The sequence below is a fragment of the Nannospalax galili genome, unplaced genomic scaffold (genome assembly GCF_000622305.1).
Source record: "Nannospalax galili isolate Female #2095 unplaced genomic scaffold, S.galili_v1.0 scaffold216, whole genome shotgun sequence".
Taxonomy (NCBI): domain Eukaryota; kingdom Metazoa; phylum Chordata; class Mammalia; order Rodentia; family Spalacidae; genus Nannospalax; species Nannospalax galili.
In genome coordinates this window covers 200,881-217,908 of record NW_008339003.1, presented here as the reverse complement: position 1 = coordinate 217,908, position 17,028 = coordinate 200,881, and the positions used below count along the sequence as shown (strand labels likewise).

At 40.4% G+C, this 17,028-nt stretch overlaps 1 protein-coding gene across 1 annotated transcript in view; it reads right to left on the bottom strand.

The window, feature by feature from the left end:
- Enpep (glutamyl aminopeptidase) overlaps positions 1-17,028 on the bottom strand; it is a 90,543-nt gene that overhangs the window by 56,741 nt on the left and 16,774 nt on the right. The window contains exons 4-6 of the mRNA XM_008833705.3: positions 5,834-5,954; positions 2,185-2,339; positions 1,669-1,782 (exon numbers count right to left, since the gene is read on the bottom strand). Of these exons, the coding sequence (XP_008831927.1) occupies positions 1,669-1,782; positions 2,185-2,339; positions 5,834-5,954 (390 nt within the window). The remainder of the gene's footprint in view (positions 1-1,668; positions 1,783-2,184; positions 2,340-5,833; positions 5,955-17,028) is intronic.

Sequence of the window (17,028 nt, the reverse complement as noted above, 5' to 3'; positions counted from 1 at the left end):
AAAAAAAAAAAAAAAAAAAAAAAGGTTTTTCAGATTGGATATGCTTGCAGCCCTTATCTTTTTGCTAACCTACTCCGGAAGGTAGAAAAGCTAATTTCCAATAGTTCCTTCTTTAAAAATTTAATCTACATCATCATCTGTTCAAGACCTGCACAAGATGAAACCAAGGAAAATTCCAGGATGGATGGGGGCAGGGGGGAAAGCTGATGGAGTCCAGTCATAGCTGAGGGGCTGCTGGTGATGGGAGAGTCAATCTTCGTCAGGGATGTAACCTCTGAGAGGTTACACAGGCTCTGCTAGACAGTCCCACAAACAAGCACAGACAGGCAACACTAAGTGAACTCAGTGGGTTTGAAAAGAGCACTTGTACTTGGGAGGAGAATGTGGTTGGGAGGTAGAAGAATTGGAGAGGAGGGGGTAGGGGCGGGAAGAATGAAAGACAGAGCAGAAATAATTACAGCGTTTGAGCTTCTAGGAAGTCAGACTTGTTTGCATGATATTTTCTTTCAATTTTTAAATTTGCCTTTTAGTAGACTTTCTGTGATACCTGGGAGAGAACTTTGGAAAAATTGAAGTTTAGGGGACATTTAAAAATAATTTTGGAAATCAGAGAAAGATAAAAGTAACTCCAGGTTGAGCAATGCTGTTTGTTGTTTATCAAGTATGCATGTATGCTAAGCCACACATGTACTATGCGCCATGCATGTACTGTGCTGTTCACTTTTATGACAACTTTATGAGGTAGTTTCTATTATGCTCTTTTCTTCTCTTAAAGAAAATAATTTGAAATTAAGAAAAGGTAAATCAAACTTGCTCAAGGTCAAAAAAGTTTCTGTTTTTTTTTCTAATACAGGACAGTGGTCTATATTCCACACAACAGCTACCTGTATCTACACAGAGATAAGTACAGATCCATAGTGTGCACAGACATATATGATCAAATATGTTCATGATCAAATTACATACAAAAATGTCTAGCTTTTCTAAGCAAAATTCTGTAAGCTTCCTAGACATTTTCATTCACGCCCTCACAGTGCAGTGTATGTTAATGGTCACTATATGTTTATTTGTGCACTATGCTTACTTGATAAAGAACAAGCCTTTTTGTTTGAGACAGGGTCTCAAACTCTGTAGTCCTGGCTGGTTTGGAATTCACAGCGGTCTTCCCGCCTCTACCTTCTGAGTGCTGGAATCAAAGCTGTGTGCCACCATGCCGGGCGAAAGCAATACTCTTCTTGGATGTTTAAGGGAGAACTGACTCAGCCACATTTCCTATTGTGCAAGAACGGATGTACTCAGGCTCTGAACGTGCATCTAACTGCTAAGTATCTCTACTGCACTATTCTGGAAACCTTTTAGGGAACATAAAATAAGAAGGGCCAACACTATAGATACTTATTTAAATTCAAGGTTGGCATTTTCTACACTGTCTTTTTCCCTCCGGTCTTTTTGTGCCTCCCAGACTGTGGTCAGCTGCACAGCTGACTGGGCAAAGGCTAAGTATAGATCAGAGGAAGTCACCAACTCCTCTCTGTTCTCTCAGCAAATCTCCAGGATCACCACTGTACTTGAGTCCTGATTCTGTACCATTGTCACAGCCTAAAGGCTTCAGTCTGCTTTGCATGAGGAAAGTAGATAAGATTAGGTGAGTGTGTGCTCATAACTCACCATTTGCCAGTCTTTTTCTGCATGATTTACTCCCAAGAACTCGAAGAAAGAAGCAAATCCTTCATTTAGCCACAAGTCATCCCACCAGTCCATGGTCACAATATTTCCAAACCACTGAAACGATGAACAATGAAGACGTAGTTAAATGTTTATCCTTATGGGAGAGAGACGCCTAGAAATTTCACTTGTCAGTGTGAATTTGGTAACTGACAACAGCAATAGACATTGAACCTAGCATTTATTTTCTGCTTTAACTTGATTTGGGAACAATATTAAATTCTTTGTAGGTATTTTGAGAAATATGTAACATTATAGCAAGGTTTTCTATATATCAACTAAAAGCAAAACAATGGAATTTTAAGTTTTTACAATTAAATGCTAGCTAATGGTAAGAATGGTTTTCACACATGATTTTCTGAGTTGGCTATTTACTTGCTAAGTCATCAATACTTTGAATTATTTCTATGGTTTTAAGTCAGTTTTAAAGACAGGTCTGTTTGATGCGCCATCTTCTACCTGGTGCACAAGTTCATGGGCAATCACACTGGCCACCCTTTGTTGGTTGGATGAGGCTGATTGGCTTGGATCATAAAGCAGGTTTGTTTCTCTGTAAGTGACGAGTCCCCAGTTCTCCATGGCACCGGTGCCAAAATCTGGAATAGCGATTTTGTCTATGGAAAAAAAAATCCAGTAAGAGATGCATTCTTTCTACTTGTTCATAGCATTTCTTACCAAATTAAGTTCTTTGGATGTTTTTTAAAAGCTAAAAATAATTTCTCAGAGCGAGAAACAGCAATCATTTGCATAAACATTGTTGTTGTGATGCACTCAAAATTTCCATGGAGCTTTTCCTGTGGGCTCCTGACATCAATGTGTCTTTTTTCTTTTAAAAGAAAGATTACAGAACTGCTTCTTGAAAGGCCTCTATGATTTATGTCTTTTCTTCTGTGAACAGCAATTCATTTTTATTAGGTTCCCCCTGCACGTTTATCACCTTGGTTATAGAAATCTTCTGTTTGGGATGTAAGGAAACATTGTAAGGAAGGAGAGAATGAAGTCAGTAAATGAAACTAAGAAAGACCGCGCTTGTAAGTTCAAAGAAATACTTCTCTGGTCAAGGATGCGGAATTTTAGAAACTGTCCTCTCTGATACTATACAATTTTGAGGTCAGTCTAATTCTCCACCAATTTAGCTTACTATCCACGTGCATAGAGATATATATTAAATAAGTAAGAAGAACATGGAATTGTCTGTTCTCTCACTAAGTCTCCTTCCAGGTCTAACACACTAGGTTCTAAGAGTTTCCGTTCTATATTTTCTTTGGGGCCAATGGTTTTAGGCATAACATCCAATAGCAGGAGGATCTGTTGAGCAGTTCTATATTAAATTCCAAAATAGAAAATGTTCAGTTGATTAATGGGAAATATAGCTTTCTGTGTTAATGAACTATAATCAGAATGCAATTTCTAAAATTACTACCTGTAATTTGAATGAAACACAAAATGCAAATAAGTTAAATTTTTATCTAATATGTAAGAAAGATACTTTTCTTTCTGGAAAAAATAAAAGCTCTTACGGATTTTTACAAAGAATAAAGGGTTATATCTTAAGCAGAAGTCAAGGTTAGAGCAGTTTTCATGTTATCCCTTTTCTTGGATTTAGTTATTCTGTCATAAGAATATCCCTAAAGACACTGAGAAATTGAGCTGGAACTAACCTGGAAGCCTTCCCCCTGATGACCACCTAAGGGAGAAAGCCAATCAAGGATCTGCAAAGCCTAATCAGCTTTAAAGCCTAATAAGCACAACAATGGCTGGCCCAGCAAACTCTCTACTGGTGCAATCGTGACACTTTTATCTAGGGGGTAATCAACAGCTGTCTGATTGGACTTAAGGTCCACTCCACCAGAGGGAATTCATGTGTGGCACTGTAAACATAGCTAAGCACACATGAGAGAGGTCACAGACCCTAGAGAAGAACCTACTTCTGTCACTTCCAAATACATATCCTTATATTTACAGACAAGTGTACCTCACCGCTTTTCAACAGATGGAGACTATTGCAAAGTTCCACAACTAGTCAAATACAGAGAATAAGTGACTCTGAGATGCCCACCTCTAAATGACACATCTACAATGGAACCTCTACATGTAAGCTCAGGGAACATTGATGAAGAGAGGACAGAAAAAATGTAAGAGTCAGAAGGACAAGACACCTGCTGCTAGTTAGAACATTCTAGACATGACAGGGAAGCTGCACCAGTGAAGTCTCCACAGTGTGGTCGTCTAACAAGATCTGTATAATGACAAAACCAGTTGACATGCCAGTGTGGATGGGGAAAATGTCCTGGGGTCCCACCTCTAGATGAAGAGCTATAAGCAATCAATAGATGCTAAGGGAGGGAGAACCAATTTTCTCCAGGGACAAATTCCCTGAGAGGTTATCTAATTCCAATGTATATCCCTAAACACTGGTACACAAGAGTGCCACTAAGTGCTCCATGCATTTTATACACATATATAAATATATGTATGCACAAGTAACAATAGTAATCAAAGAAGAAAATAACTTGAGAGTTGGGAGAGGGACATGGGAGGAGTTGGAAGGGACTAGGGGTGATAGAAATGATGTAAATATATTATATTCACAAAAATAAAAAATAAAAGCATACAAAAAGAATATCCCTAAAGTCAAAGAAGTATTTCCTCCATGGGCTAATAATTTTCACATTGTCAGGAAGTATATTTGCAGTATTCCTGAATAAAACGATTCTTTTTTGTAATCTCTTTCTCTTGTGAATGTAGACATTATAATTAGTAAGACCAATTCGATTACCTTTCGAAATAAATGCAAACACCATCTCCAAAGAATTTGTGATAGTTAATCCTGAAAGTGTTGAAGATACACAGAGAAGTGTGTGAAGGAGGAAGAGAGAAAGAAACTTGTGAGAGCTCCACAAATGAGATGAAGGGAAGGAGATCTTTGAATTCTTGATACTTTGGTCTTCTTCTGACTCTCCTGGAAAGCAACTTCTCTTCTGTCTCCTCTGATAATTTTCAAGCAAGGAAAGATGGAATTGAAGAGAAAAAAATGGCATGTACAAGTATTCAGCACTACAACTCTACTTGCTTTCCATTGGTGGTTTATTAAGGAGGTAGGAACTGGACAAAGAAATAAGCTGTTGCGGGGTGTGGTGGCACAGGCCTTTGAGGCCAGCACTTGGGAGGCAGAGGCAGGTGGATCTCTGTGAGTTCAAGGCCAGCCTGGTCTACATAGTGAGTTTCAGGACAGCTGGGGCTACAGGGAGACCCTGTCTCAAAAAGACCAAAAAAAAAAAAAAGCTGTTGGTTGGTTCTCTTGCAATCCTCTTTACAAGCATCTCTGGGTCTTATACTGACAGTTTTGTTCAAGTCAACCCCTCAAGTTTGTTAAGAAAGTAGTTCTGCTGTTGATAGAAATGGTCTAGCTCTACCATTTTGACTATATCTCTACTTACATGTTAGAAAGAAAATGTTTCTGTGTTAGACAAGGTATCTGGGAAGAGTGTCCATGCTTCATTTCAAGAGCCACGTCTTGCACAGCAAGGGGCTGATTGGAAGCACACAAAACTTTCACATCATCATTGGTCCTCATAACTTTCCAGCATCCTTATGATGGTCAGGCATGTAAACAATTGGGATGAGCACTGATTTTTTTTTTTTTTCTTCTTCTTCTTTTTGGTCTTTTTGAGACAGGGTCTCCCAGTAGCCCCAGCTGGCCTGGAACTCACTATGTAGATCAGGCTGGCCTCGAACTCACAGAGATCCACCTGCCTGACTCCCAAGTGCTGGGATTAAAGGCTTGCACCACTTTGCCTGGCTTGAGTACTGATTTTTTAAATCAGCTGCCCTAGGTAGCCATTTCCAGCTCCACCATAAGCAAGACCTGCGTGTGTGCACACTTTCATCTTTGTAAATAAAAGACCATATATTGATCATATAAGACTAAAGTGCACCCATTAGTTTTGGAGAAATCCAGAATGGCTCAACATAAAGCAAACTTTAAACCCATTGCATAATAAAAGAACTTAGGGATGACCAGTAACTAATAGTGATATAATCAAATGCAACAAGTTCACTTAGGTGAGAACAAAGACAATATTCAGGAACTAAAAACTAGTCTCACCTAGTTTAGGAAGAGAATAGTTCATAGCAAAGTAGTCTTCAAAAAAATCAAACACGGTTTTAGTTATGTTTGCAGCATATTCGGCCGTCTCTTTTTGTGCTGGCTGGACATAAATAGTGAGCTGGTGGACAAAACAGAAAATTCAGTGCAGATCATTCTTCGTTTAATGAAACACACAGAAAAATTTAAAACATGATATAACTGAAAGAAAGTGGCCTATGGAGTCAGACAGTCTAATTTGAATCCCATTCTGTTCCACGGTAGCTGTATGGCTTCAGACAAACCACTCCGCATCTCTGAAACTAACTCATGAGAGGTCAATAAACGGGACAAATCACTGAGTGACATCAGTGACTAGGAATGGCACAATGATAGGCACAGGAGTCCAGACATTAAAAGCTGTCCTTACTTTTTTCTGTTTTGAACTTATTAGTCTCTATGAATCTGTGTTTCTGTTCATCCCTCTCTGTACCCATTAATTCATCTCGGTGTATGCAGTTCATCTTGAGGAAATGAACCAAGACGCCCTTGAATAGGTGCTTTTCCACCCAGCTTTTCTAAATGGCTCTAATGATGTTATGACTATCACATTCCTAGAGCCTAAAATATAACAATCTGAAATTTTCTTGAAAGGGAATATTCTTGGTAAACTACATCAGCTCTGATCTGCCATGGTAGTATTTTGTACCCATGTCACCCAGTTTACAAATCAAACCAATAAAGACATTTCCAATTCTAATCATATACTTTATAGAAAATTATCAGGAATCCTCCTAAACATAGTACTATTCAAGCAGATGTGGTCCACAGATGCTAGGGTGTGTACACAGGAATCTTGGAGCTGTTTAGCACTTCTCAGTATGTGAAAGAGGAAAAAATGGTCCAGACAGCTAGCGTTTCCTGAAAGTCTGTGGGAAAGTAAAGTGAAATGTGCATGCTAACCCCAAGGCCTGATCCAAAACCCTCAAGGAAAGAAGAGATGCAGTCATTCAGTAAGTTCAAGACTGTTGACCTAACTGGACCAGATGATTCAAGAGCAGGAAATACCAAAGATGGAAAAAAGAAAAAGAAGTAATGGCTACTCATTTCCTGTCTATTCCCAGTGCATTGCTGGTGTTACTGGTACTTATTTAGGCACACATCTTCAACCTCGTCTCTTAGAAGTAGAGAGCCATGAAGAGCTCTATAATAATATAAAGAAAAATTTATAAATAAAGAGAATTCCCTAAATGACCAGCACTGGCTGACTGCTTGCCCATCCTGGGTAAATGGCATTCTTGCCTCTTACACATGAATAAAGATGTGTGCATCTTTACCTGCAAAGGCAGCCCTGCTCACTCAGTGACCACCTTGACATTCTTGAAGATTTTAACTTTTTATTTGCCAGAAGGGATGAGATGACATTTTCTGCCCTCCCCTTCTGTGTCCTTTGTAAGCAATGACATGCCTTCTCAAGCAGTAAGTGAAACTTAAGATCCGGCTGGCCACTGAACAGAGCACTGGTAATTAGCTAGAAGAAACTAAAGCTAACGTGTTCACACAGCATTGCCTTCTTGTCAATCGAAAGGCTCAGAACCCTTCACCTGTCAACAAATTAACATGACATTCAGATTCTCTGCCACACTTTTCCATTATTAAGCATTTCAGGAGAGTAGTTCCTCTTGACGTGAACCACATGCCCAGTGCTTTTGTGCTGTTTGCAGAGAGAATGTGGGTTGAGAAAGAAAAGGGTCATATAACAGTTAGAGCTCCGTCTTAGGTGAAGTCACCTGGAGAAGAAAGACTCTGGTTTTCCTGCTACCATTTTCCTGTTACCATAGAAGGTGGACTTTATTGAATTCAGGGCTGTATGAGCGCGTTATCCAAATACTACCATTGAGCTAGATTCCTAGCCCAGATGGACTTCTTTTAAGCAGTATGCTTCTTAAACAAGATCATCTTTTTTTTTTTTTTTTCTTACTCCACATTTTTGTTGGTGACAGCCTCAGAAATGTGGTGCAGTTAGATAAGATTGCTGGAAATGTTCATTCATTCCCAAATAAGAGCAATTCCTCTCTGAGGACCACCCCCTCCCCGCCACACACACCCATGAGTGTGTCTTCTGTCTACAGCCTGGCCAGTCTGCAGATTGATCACTGTGAATCCTGAAACCTTCCAGGCAAAGGTCGTAGGTCATATTTTATGGACACAGTTTTGATCAGCTAAGCTAAGGAATCACAGAGCAGCATGCTGATCATTTTATCACAATCCTTGTGCTGGTCCTGTTCCCACAATCCCTTGTGTACAGTTATAAAATCCAAAAAGCTCTGAATACCCTGTCAAAGCATTCCTATGAGCACGGTCTATCTTCCATATGTCATAAACATTATACATGGAAGACTCCCCAGTCATGCCAAAGCTGTCTGTCATTTAAAGCTCCCATGTAGTGTATGTGGCACCCATGTAACTAGAGAATACCTGTGAGGTGTAGACTGTAGGGTTTAGAAAGATATCCTCTCCTCTGCACACACCCTCACTGCTGCTCCCCTGGCCATTTCTAGCTCTCTGATGATGTCTTCAGCAGGCTCCGTTCCCATAACCTTCTCCCTCCTCCAGTCTCCAGAGGAAGTATTAACATTCTCTGACATCTGCTAAACTTCAGAATTTCGGTTCCGACCAAAGTTCGGTCCATCATTCCTGAATGGTCATCACTCTAATCGTTAACTGCTGTCTCTCCAGGTCTCATTTTTGCTTTTCTGAGATGGTCAAAATGGAGAGCCGTTTTGAAGTAACATGGAATGAGGAGGGGGTAGCCTTGAATTTTCTTTTGTCTTCAGACATGTCAGCTTTTATTATTCAAGGAACTTATTAAAGGTTAAATATAAAGTTCAGAAGCATCATGTGTAAATGTAAGGGTTCAAGAGCCTAATTGTTATACATGTATTTACTTTCTAAGATAGAATAAATTCCCTAAAGAAATTGAATTACTTGGGCATGCCACCACTAGGCAGTACTAGTCCTGTGTCAAAACAGCAGTCTGGGGTCTTGAGAGAGCTCAGTGGTTGAGAGAGCTTATTCCTCTTCCAGACGACCCACAGTCAGTTCTCAGCACCCGAACTGGGTGACTCACAACCACCTGTAACTCCAACTCCAGAGGATCTGATGTCTTCTTTTGGCCTCTACAGGCACCTGCACTCACATGACATATATTCACACCAATATATACACATAAACAAAAACAAAAATAAGTCTAAAAGAAGCCCTGCTGTTTCTACTGCGCAGTCTGAGTTTTAGAAGCTCCATTCTGAGTTGATTCTTCTTTCGAGGCACATTGACTCTGTCATTATTCTTGTTTTTTCTTTTCTTTTCTTTCCTTCTTTTCTTCTTTGTCTTTTTGAGACAGGGTCTTCCTGTAGCCCCAGTTGGCCTGGAGCTCACTGTGTAGACCAGGCTGGCCCTGACCTCACAGGCATGTATTGCCTGCATGTAGGTAAGTGCACCCGTGTCGTGCAATGTTGCGGAGGTCAGAAGAGGCTGTTGGATCCCCTGGGACTGGAGTTAGGGACAGTTGTCATCTGCCGTGTGGATGCTGGGATTCGAACCCGGGTCTTCCTCAAGAACAACCAGTGTACTTAACCGCTGAGCCATCTCTCCAGCCCCAGAATAGGCTTTTGATGCCCTTGTACTTCGATGTCTCCTTAGACATAAGCCTGAGAAGATTGGTGTCTGATTCCTGTACCTCCTTGCTAGACTTGACCATGGTAACTAGATCCACCTTTCTTAGGGCCTGTATTTGCCTTTCACCTCAGTGTCCATATATGTCTCCACACTCAAAAGCATGTGCAAAGCTCACCAATGGAGCCTCTGTGTTTGCTGATGAATCTTATTGCTCACTTATAAGTCTGCAAGCAGTGGTACCAGGATTCCCCCTGTAAAGAGGTTTTCATGCCACATGCCGGTTTTATGAATCCAGAGCCATTAGTAATGCTAGAATACCGTATTTTGTAGGACTGCTGATCATTTACCACAACTCTTACACTGATCCTGTCCTACAACCTCTTATATATAATTATAAAATCCAAAGAACTCTGAAAAGCAAAAGTTTTTTATGTGTCTAAACAAACTAATTTGGTAAGATCACCTGACCTGAACTGATTGGGTGTTTTTTGTAACTTTTGCTTTTCTCACTACAAAAAAACTGATTATCAAGTGTTACCCCAGATCACTTGAAAAACATATTATCATATTGTCTTTGTATAAAGCATAACACATATGGATTTTAATATACGCCTGGTCCCAAGATTGTAGAACTTCATTTAAAATTTTAGAGTTCAAAGGGGATTTAAGAACAAAAAATTAAATGCTTGCAAATGAAGTGCAAAGCACAAGTGACACTAGAACTCAGAGTGTCTCTTCGGAGCCTAGCGTCTTCCTGTGCGCACAGGTACTCAATCTGACTGAAGAGACCTTTCGTTTCATTTTCAATGCCAAGATAGTCAGGATGAAATAAAGAGATGGATCTAGATGGTTTTCACTCCATAAATGTACATGCTGCCCGGAATCATTGAATACGTTGAATTTTGTGTCTGTATTGTTCTAAATGTCCCAGAAGTGGGCAGGAAGTTAGGAGAGTATTTGGTAGAAAACAGAAGTGATTCAGTAGGCTTTGCTTTTGCCCTCACGTTTGCCTTTCCAGTGCGATGCACTCTTCCTAGATCTTCTTTTACCTCTTGTCCAGAATTAAATTAGTATAAATAAATTTGCAAATATATATACACACATATATGTGTATATATGTGTGTGTGTATATACACACACACACACACACACACATATATATATATATATATATGTGCAAAACCTTAGCTTTATTGTTGTTGTTGTAGCTATGCAGGTTCAAACCAGGTCAGGGCTTCGAGGCAAGCATGGGCTGCTGGGAAGGGCTAGAGGAGCCCAGTGCTCCCGGAAGTTACATGAAGCTTTTATTGACAGCTTACTTCTCACTTAAGTCAAAACAAACTATCTGACCCTTGGTGATCATTACTGTTATTTAAAAAAAAAAATGATGGCCAGGCCTGGTGGCACATACCTGTAATCTCAGTACTTGGGAAATAGAGGCCAGAGGATTAGGAATTCAAGACTAGCCTTGAATTTTTACCAATTCATTTTATACTTTTATAAATTTATATGAGAAATAAGAGTCTTTAACAATCTTCCATGACTTCATAAGTTAAACATACTTCTTCAAGGAGGATTAATAATTCTTAATTCAGAGTAATCTTATAAAAGAAATTATCTTTAAAATAACAAAAATGCCAAATATCAAGTATCTTTCTCCTCTATCACTATCTCTCTTTTTATTCATTTTATTTATTTATTATTTTTTTGGTCTTTTTGAGACAGGGTCTCCTATAGCCCCGGCTGCCTGGAAATTGCTATGAAGACCAGGCCTGCTTCTGTCTCCCAAGGGCTGGAATTAAAGGCATGTGCCACCACGCCCGGCTCTACCTTATTTATTGTTTTAAATTTTATTTATTATTTTTGTTTTATGTGTATGCGTGTAATTGCCTGCATGTAGGTAAGTACACCTGTGTCGTGCAATGCCCATGGAGGTCAGAAGAGGCTGTTGGATCCCCTGGGACTGGAGTTACGGACAGTTGTTAGTTGTCACGTGGGTGCTGGGATTCGAACCTGGGTCTTCTGCAAGAACAACCAGTGTTCTTAACCGCTGAGCCATCTCTCCAGCCCCAATCTACCTTATTTTTTGAGACACGGTCTCTCCCTGAACCTGAAGCTCCCAGATTCAGCTATCCTGGCTCGTTAGTAAGCCCTAGAGAGCCACCTGTCTCAGAGGAGTTTAAAAACAGCAGACAAGAGGCACCGTTTCACTGAGAAACCAGACTTTAAGAATAAAGTTATGTTTACAGGGCCTTGAGCCATTCCTCTGTCTCACTCTCACTGGTGAGTGTGAGGAGTGACATTCCTTCACCTGATTACCTTCCCTTGGATGTGGACTGCATGCTGTGACTGCTTGGAACTGCTAAGAAACACAATACAGAAAAGTAAAATGGGGAGTTACAGCAGAGAGCTAGCACGTACCACGCAAGCCAAGAGATCAAACTTGGATCATCCAAAATGCCATGTTGCTCTGTTCCCTGTGACATAATAGGAAGGAAAGGACTCCTCACCTCTGTGGTAAGTCTAATTTTGTAAAAGTATTATAAATATACAAATTGAAACAGACTCCAGAACACCTACCTGACCAGTGTTCTTGAAAAGTGCCAAGATTGCTTTCTGTGCTGCAACTGCCCTTCTAAACGTGGAGAATGATCCTACCCCCCGCCCCCCAAACCAGGGATTTCTCTAAGAATCATGACGGGCACTAACTGATGGAGGACAAGGACATGGATTCTCTGTGCATCCAAGGAATGTGGCTTTAGAGTAGGAAGCAGAGTGGCTATTGCGGATTGATGAAACTGCTTTTCAGAAAAAGGCTAAAGCGACAAAGATGTGTGAGCAGGAGCCCTGCTGCAGACCTAGGAAGACAATGGCTACTGGAGACTGGTGTGGTGTGACCTGGGAGGAGGTGTGAAGAGACTCGGACAGGCAGTCCATTGCCAGCTTCATGATAAAAACAACAAAATATTGAGGCTATGCTCGATTCAAAAACATATATCAAAGTCCCGAAAAAGGAGACTGAGAGCATGTCACAGACTGGAGGAAAATCAGGAGACATTAACTTACTGTGCAGAGCAGTCTCTTAGAGCCAGACAAGACCAATAGCAGGGAACTGGTGAACTCCAAATAAGAAGCTGTTGTTTAGTCAATAATGCTGTATAAACGCTAATTTTACTTTTGACGAATTTATGATAGTTATGTGCAGTGTTAACATTATAGCAAATTGAAGTATAGCACTTTCATCTTTGTGAATTATTTCAAAATATGTTAAATGCATCAAAGTATTAAAATAATCATTTGGAAGAGGGAGGGTTTGAAACAAAGTCTCACGCTAGCCCTGGCTGGCCTGGAACTCACTACAAACACCAGACTGACTTCCAACTCAGAAATCCCACTTGGGCATTAAAGGCGTGTGTCACTACACCCGGTTCTTAAAATAATATTTTCTAATGAGACAGTTCCTATGAAGGGAAATGCAGAAATTAAAATCCATGGCATAAAACTTAAAACTGTCCTAAAAATAGTCTGTTTTTTAAAAACTTAGTCTTTGACCTTGACAAAGCTTTTTATGCAGAATCTTAACTAAGAGGAGAAGAACAAGAAGACAAATGTGGGCAAGAAAGATTCACCCCAGGTGGAATTCCAGGCACAGCGATTCAGGTACTGTCCTGCCAGACTTTGGGGACAAAGATACAGTAGAGTCCCTTTTACTGAGTTATTGAGTTAACAGGAGTCCAGTCTGTATCTCATCAGCTGGACACTGCTTTCAACCAGCATCCTCTCCCCGGTTTCTTCTTTTGCTAAAAAAGCCAAAAAAAATTTGACTAGAGTAGAAATAATCTCCAATAAGGTAATTGCTATTTTTTCTACATGCTCCTTTACAAAAGGAGCAGGCAAAATGCCCCAAAGAAATTAAACTCAGTCTGGATTTGATTTTTTGAAGCTGAGTGCAAAGCTAATGCATTCTGGGAAAGTGACTGTAGGTCAAATCCATGTGAAAAACTATCACAAACCCACTGAGATAAAATAAGCAATGAAACAATATGGCAGTTTTTCTTTTTCCCATCTCTTGCTTGCTGAAATTTCTATAGTGTATGCATTTTAAGCCTTTAATTAAAAGAAACATACAATTATTTAAATCCACGTTGTTCTGGATTTGAAAATGAATTGCAATGTACCCCAACAGGGCACATGGAGCAGAAATATTGTTAATAACACACCTAATGTTTCCTATGATCTGATTCCTGAAAGAACAGCGGGATTAGATTTCCAATCCATAACCCAACAATTATTTCCCATAATTAAACTGCCATGTGGTCACTCTACACTTTGTACAGTTCAGGGTTGATTCACTGGTTTTTATGGGGAGGAATTCAGTGATATTTGCCTATAAACGCTTAACCAATCAATTGTATCTGAAAAAGTCCACAAGAAAAGTCCAATAGTTGAAAAAGAAAACAAAAATCTCCTATCCATCAGTGCCTGGCATTAATAGTTACAAAACTATTCTAAATGATATTTCAGATTACTCCATTTTGGGGCTGGAGAGATGGCTCATCAGGTAAGAACACTGGCTGCTCTTGCAGAGGACCTGGGTTCCATTCCCAGCACTCACATGGTGGCTAACAACTGTCTGTAATTCCAGTTCCAGGGAATCTGATGCCCTCTTCTGACCTCTGTGGGCACTGCACAGCATGGCTGCACTTACATAAATGCAGGCAGTATGTTCATACATACAAAATAAAAATAATAATTTTTTTGTTTAATTACTCAATTTTTTTCAAGAGTGAATCAAAATGAAGTGCAGCTACTCTTCCAAAAAGAAAGCATGTAATCAAGTCTTCTATCCTAAAGCTCGTGATTTTTCTTATGTGCAAGAAGGGTATTTTACTTAGAATGAATGAGTCCGCTGCCAGTATCTGCTGTGTGGTTTTTTTTTTTCTTCCGGTTACAGCAAGTAATAGACCTTGATCCAGTAATTACAAATTTGAAGGAACTCTTGTCAAAGGGCTGAATATACACACCTGAGCAGGTTTGATCAGAGTATTACAGATTCTTGAATTACACAGAAGAATCTGATTGAATGGTTGACAGGAGATTGATGAGCCAGAACGGTACTGTTAAAACTTGTGCATAAGAATGGTTTTTGGCTTCATTAAGTTTCTATTCAATATGCTGTACACAGCAGTGATCTTAAAATTTTTAACTAGAAACAGTGAAGTAGGGACTTGAAGTCCAGTTAGCGGGCATAGTAAACCGTGCTTTGCTGCGTTCAGAAACGGTAGATAAAATACGAAACAAGAACAAGGCACAGGGGGGCTTTGTTTAGCTGATGCAAGGGTCTCTGGGGGTCAGTGGTGGGGAACAGTGGGTAGGGCTGGGACCACCAGCTTGCCAGGCTCGGCTTAGAAAGGAATTGTTCAGAGACAGGTTCCTAGAGATCGGAAATAGGTCACACTTTGTAAAAAACGTTTTTAAACTCTACTACCTCAGCTTGTTTTTTAATCATCTTTTGTTTTTAGTTTATGAGGATCTTGAATTCTTGAAGGTACTAATTAAAACATATGTGTAAGTTTAATTTATACAGCTTTTAAAGAACCCTTTGTTCCTCCAATTATTGCAATTTGACCCCCACCCTGCCCCTGTCTTTTTATTGATCTTGGACTCTATCTCTCATAGTACTTGCTTTTTCCCCCCATATTTGGTTGTCTTAAGAAATATGAGCCTTGGGTGGCATGGTGGTTTGAATGAGAAATGTCCCTTATGGGCTCAAGTACTTGCATGCTTGGTCTTCAGTTGCTGGCACCGTTTAGAGGGTGTCATGGAATCTTCAGGTGGGACAGCCTTGCTGGACGAAGTGTGTCGTGGGGTGGGCTGTGAGAGTTCCTAGCCTCACCCCACCTCCAGTGCACTCTCTCTGCTTCGTGTTTGTGGTTGAAGGTGGGAGCGCTCAGTCCTGCTCCTCTCTGCTGTCTTGCCAGCCACTTTCATCCTACCGCCATGGGCTCTAACACTCTGGGACCAGAGGCCCAAATAAACTTCCTTCCCGCAATTGCTTCTGGTCATAGTGTTTGATCACAGCAACAGAAAAGCAATTAATAGGGGCAGGTTTCCCCGATGTTCCTTTTCAGTCGATCTACTATGCCGATTTGTGATTCCCCCCTTAGGTATCATCCTGGGAGCATCTTGCCCCGGCGTGGGGGCTTCTGAATGCCGAGGAAGAGGAACTCACTGTGAAGCGTAGCTCTCACATTAGATGCTTTAGTTTCTCCGAGGAGTTTTGTGTAACTTTTGAAGGAGGCTGCCCTCGGTTCAGAAGGGGGAGGGGGAGCAGGGCCGCGGCCTGGCTGATTCAATTCCGGAGCCCGCTCGCTTTGTTGGAATTCTGACTCAGAGCATCTGGAGGTTTCCGAAGGCAGTTTGGTTTCTGCTATTCTCTTATTAAACTGATGATCAGATAGTAACAAACTGTGACAGTTATGATCCTCTTTCCCCTTCCAGAGGATGGAAAATGCCACTAATTTAACACAGACTGCTCTTCCCTGAGTTCATGAAAGAACCATTTAAGCAATATTTTCTACTTATAGGACATCTGGGGCTCTTTGTCCAAACTCTATTTTCCACTATGTCATTCCAAATCCTTTATCTGAAACCCATCCTTAGATACCAGGCAATTAGCTGACACAACTATAATGACTCACCTAACTTGTAGAGCTGCTCAGAGGACTCCAAGGGAGTCCGCTGGAAACTCAAGCTCACGGTTGTTATTAGAAAATAACTAAAAGAGTGATGTCCTCTGCTGGTTGCACTGCTGTTCATAAACCACCAGAGCATTAGAATTGCTTAACCTTTCTGCTCTGTTTGATGTTCCACCCCAAATAGGAAAACGTCCCAGAATGTAATCAAATAGTAAAAAATTGATGTGAAAAACACCGGTACATGATAAAAGAGTTATTGTAGGTTATAAAGAAAGTACCTTTCAAGACATATTTATTGTTGCTATGACATTGAAAGAAAAAACGAGCTTGACTAAGTACTCAGCAAGCTAGAGGCACATATTTCCCCTGCACCTAGTATTATCTGTTACCACTGGTGGTGCCCTTGATCACACTGAGGGTCACATCAAAGCAACATATGTGGCAAGGAAAAGTTTAGCTAGACGGTCCTCATGAGACCCTTTCAAAAGGTCATTGGCTGCCTCCCACACAGTGCAATTTTGGATAGTGGAAACCCAGGTTCAGCATGCTTCAATATCAATCCTTCCTACACCTAAATGAAGGCAGATTTCCCCAGGCATAAGTTCAACAGGCAGTGAAGATATCTGGCCCTTCCCCTGCAGTGGATGGTGATGAGGTGGTATTTTTCAGAATGTTGCAGTTCCCAGAAAACTTAGCAGGGCCTAGTGTTTGGAAAGAATATGGAATTGGAAAGCACTTGAACTCTTTCAGGTTCAAGTATCTCATATGTGAAATGGGTGTTAGTTTCTTCCTTATAAACTACTATTGCAAAAATGACCATAAGGTTATATATATATATAT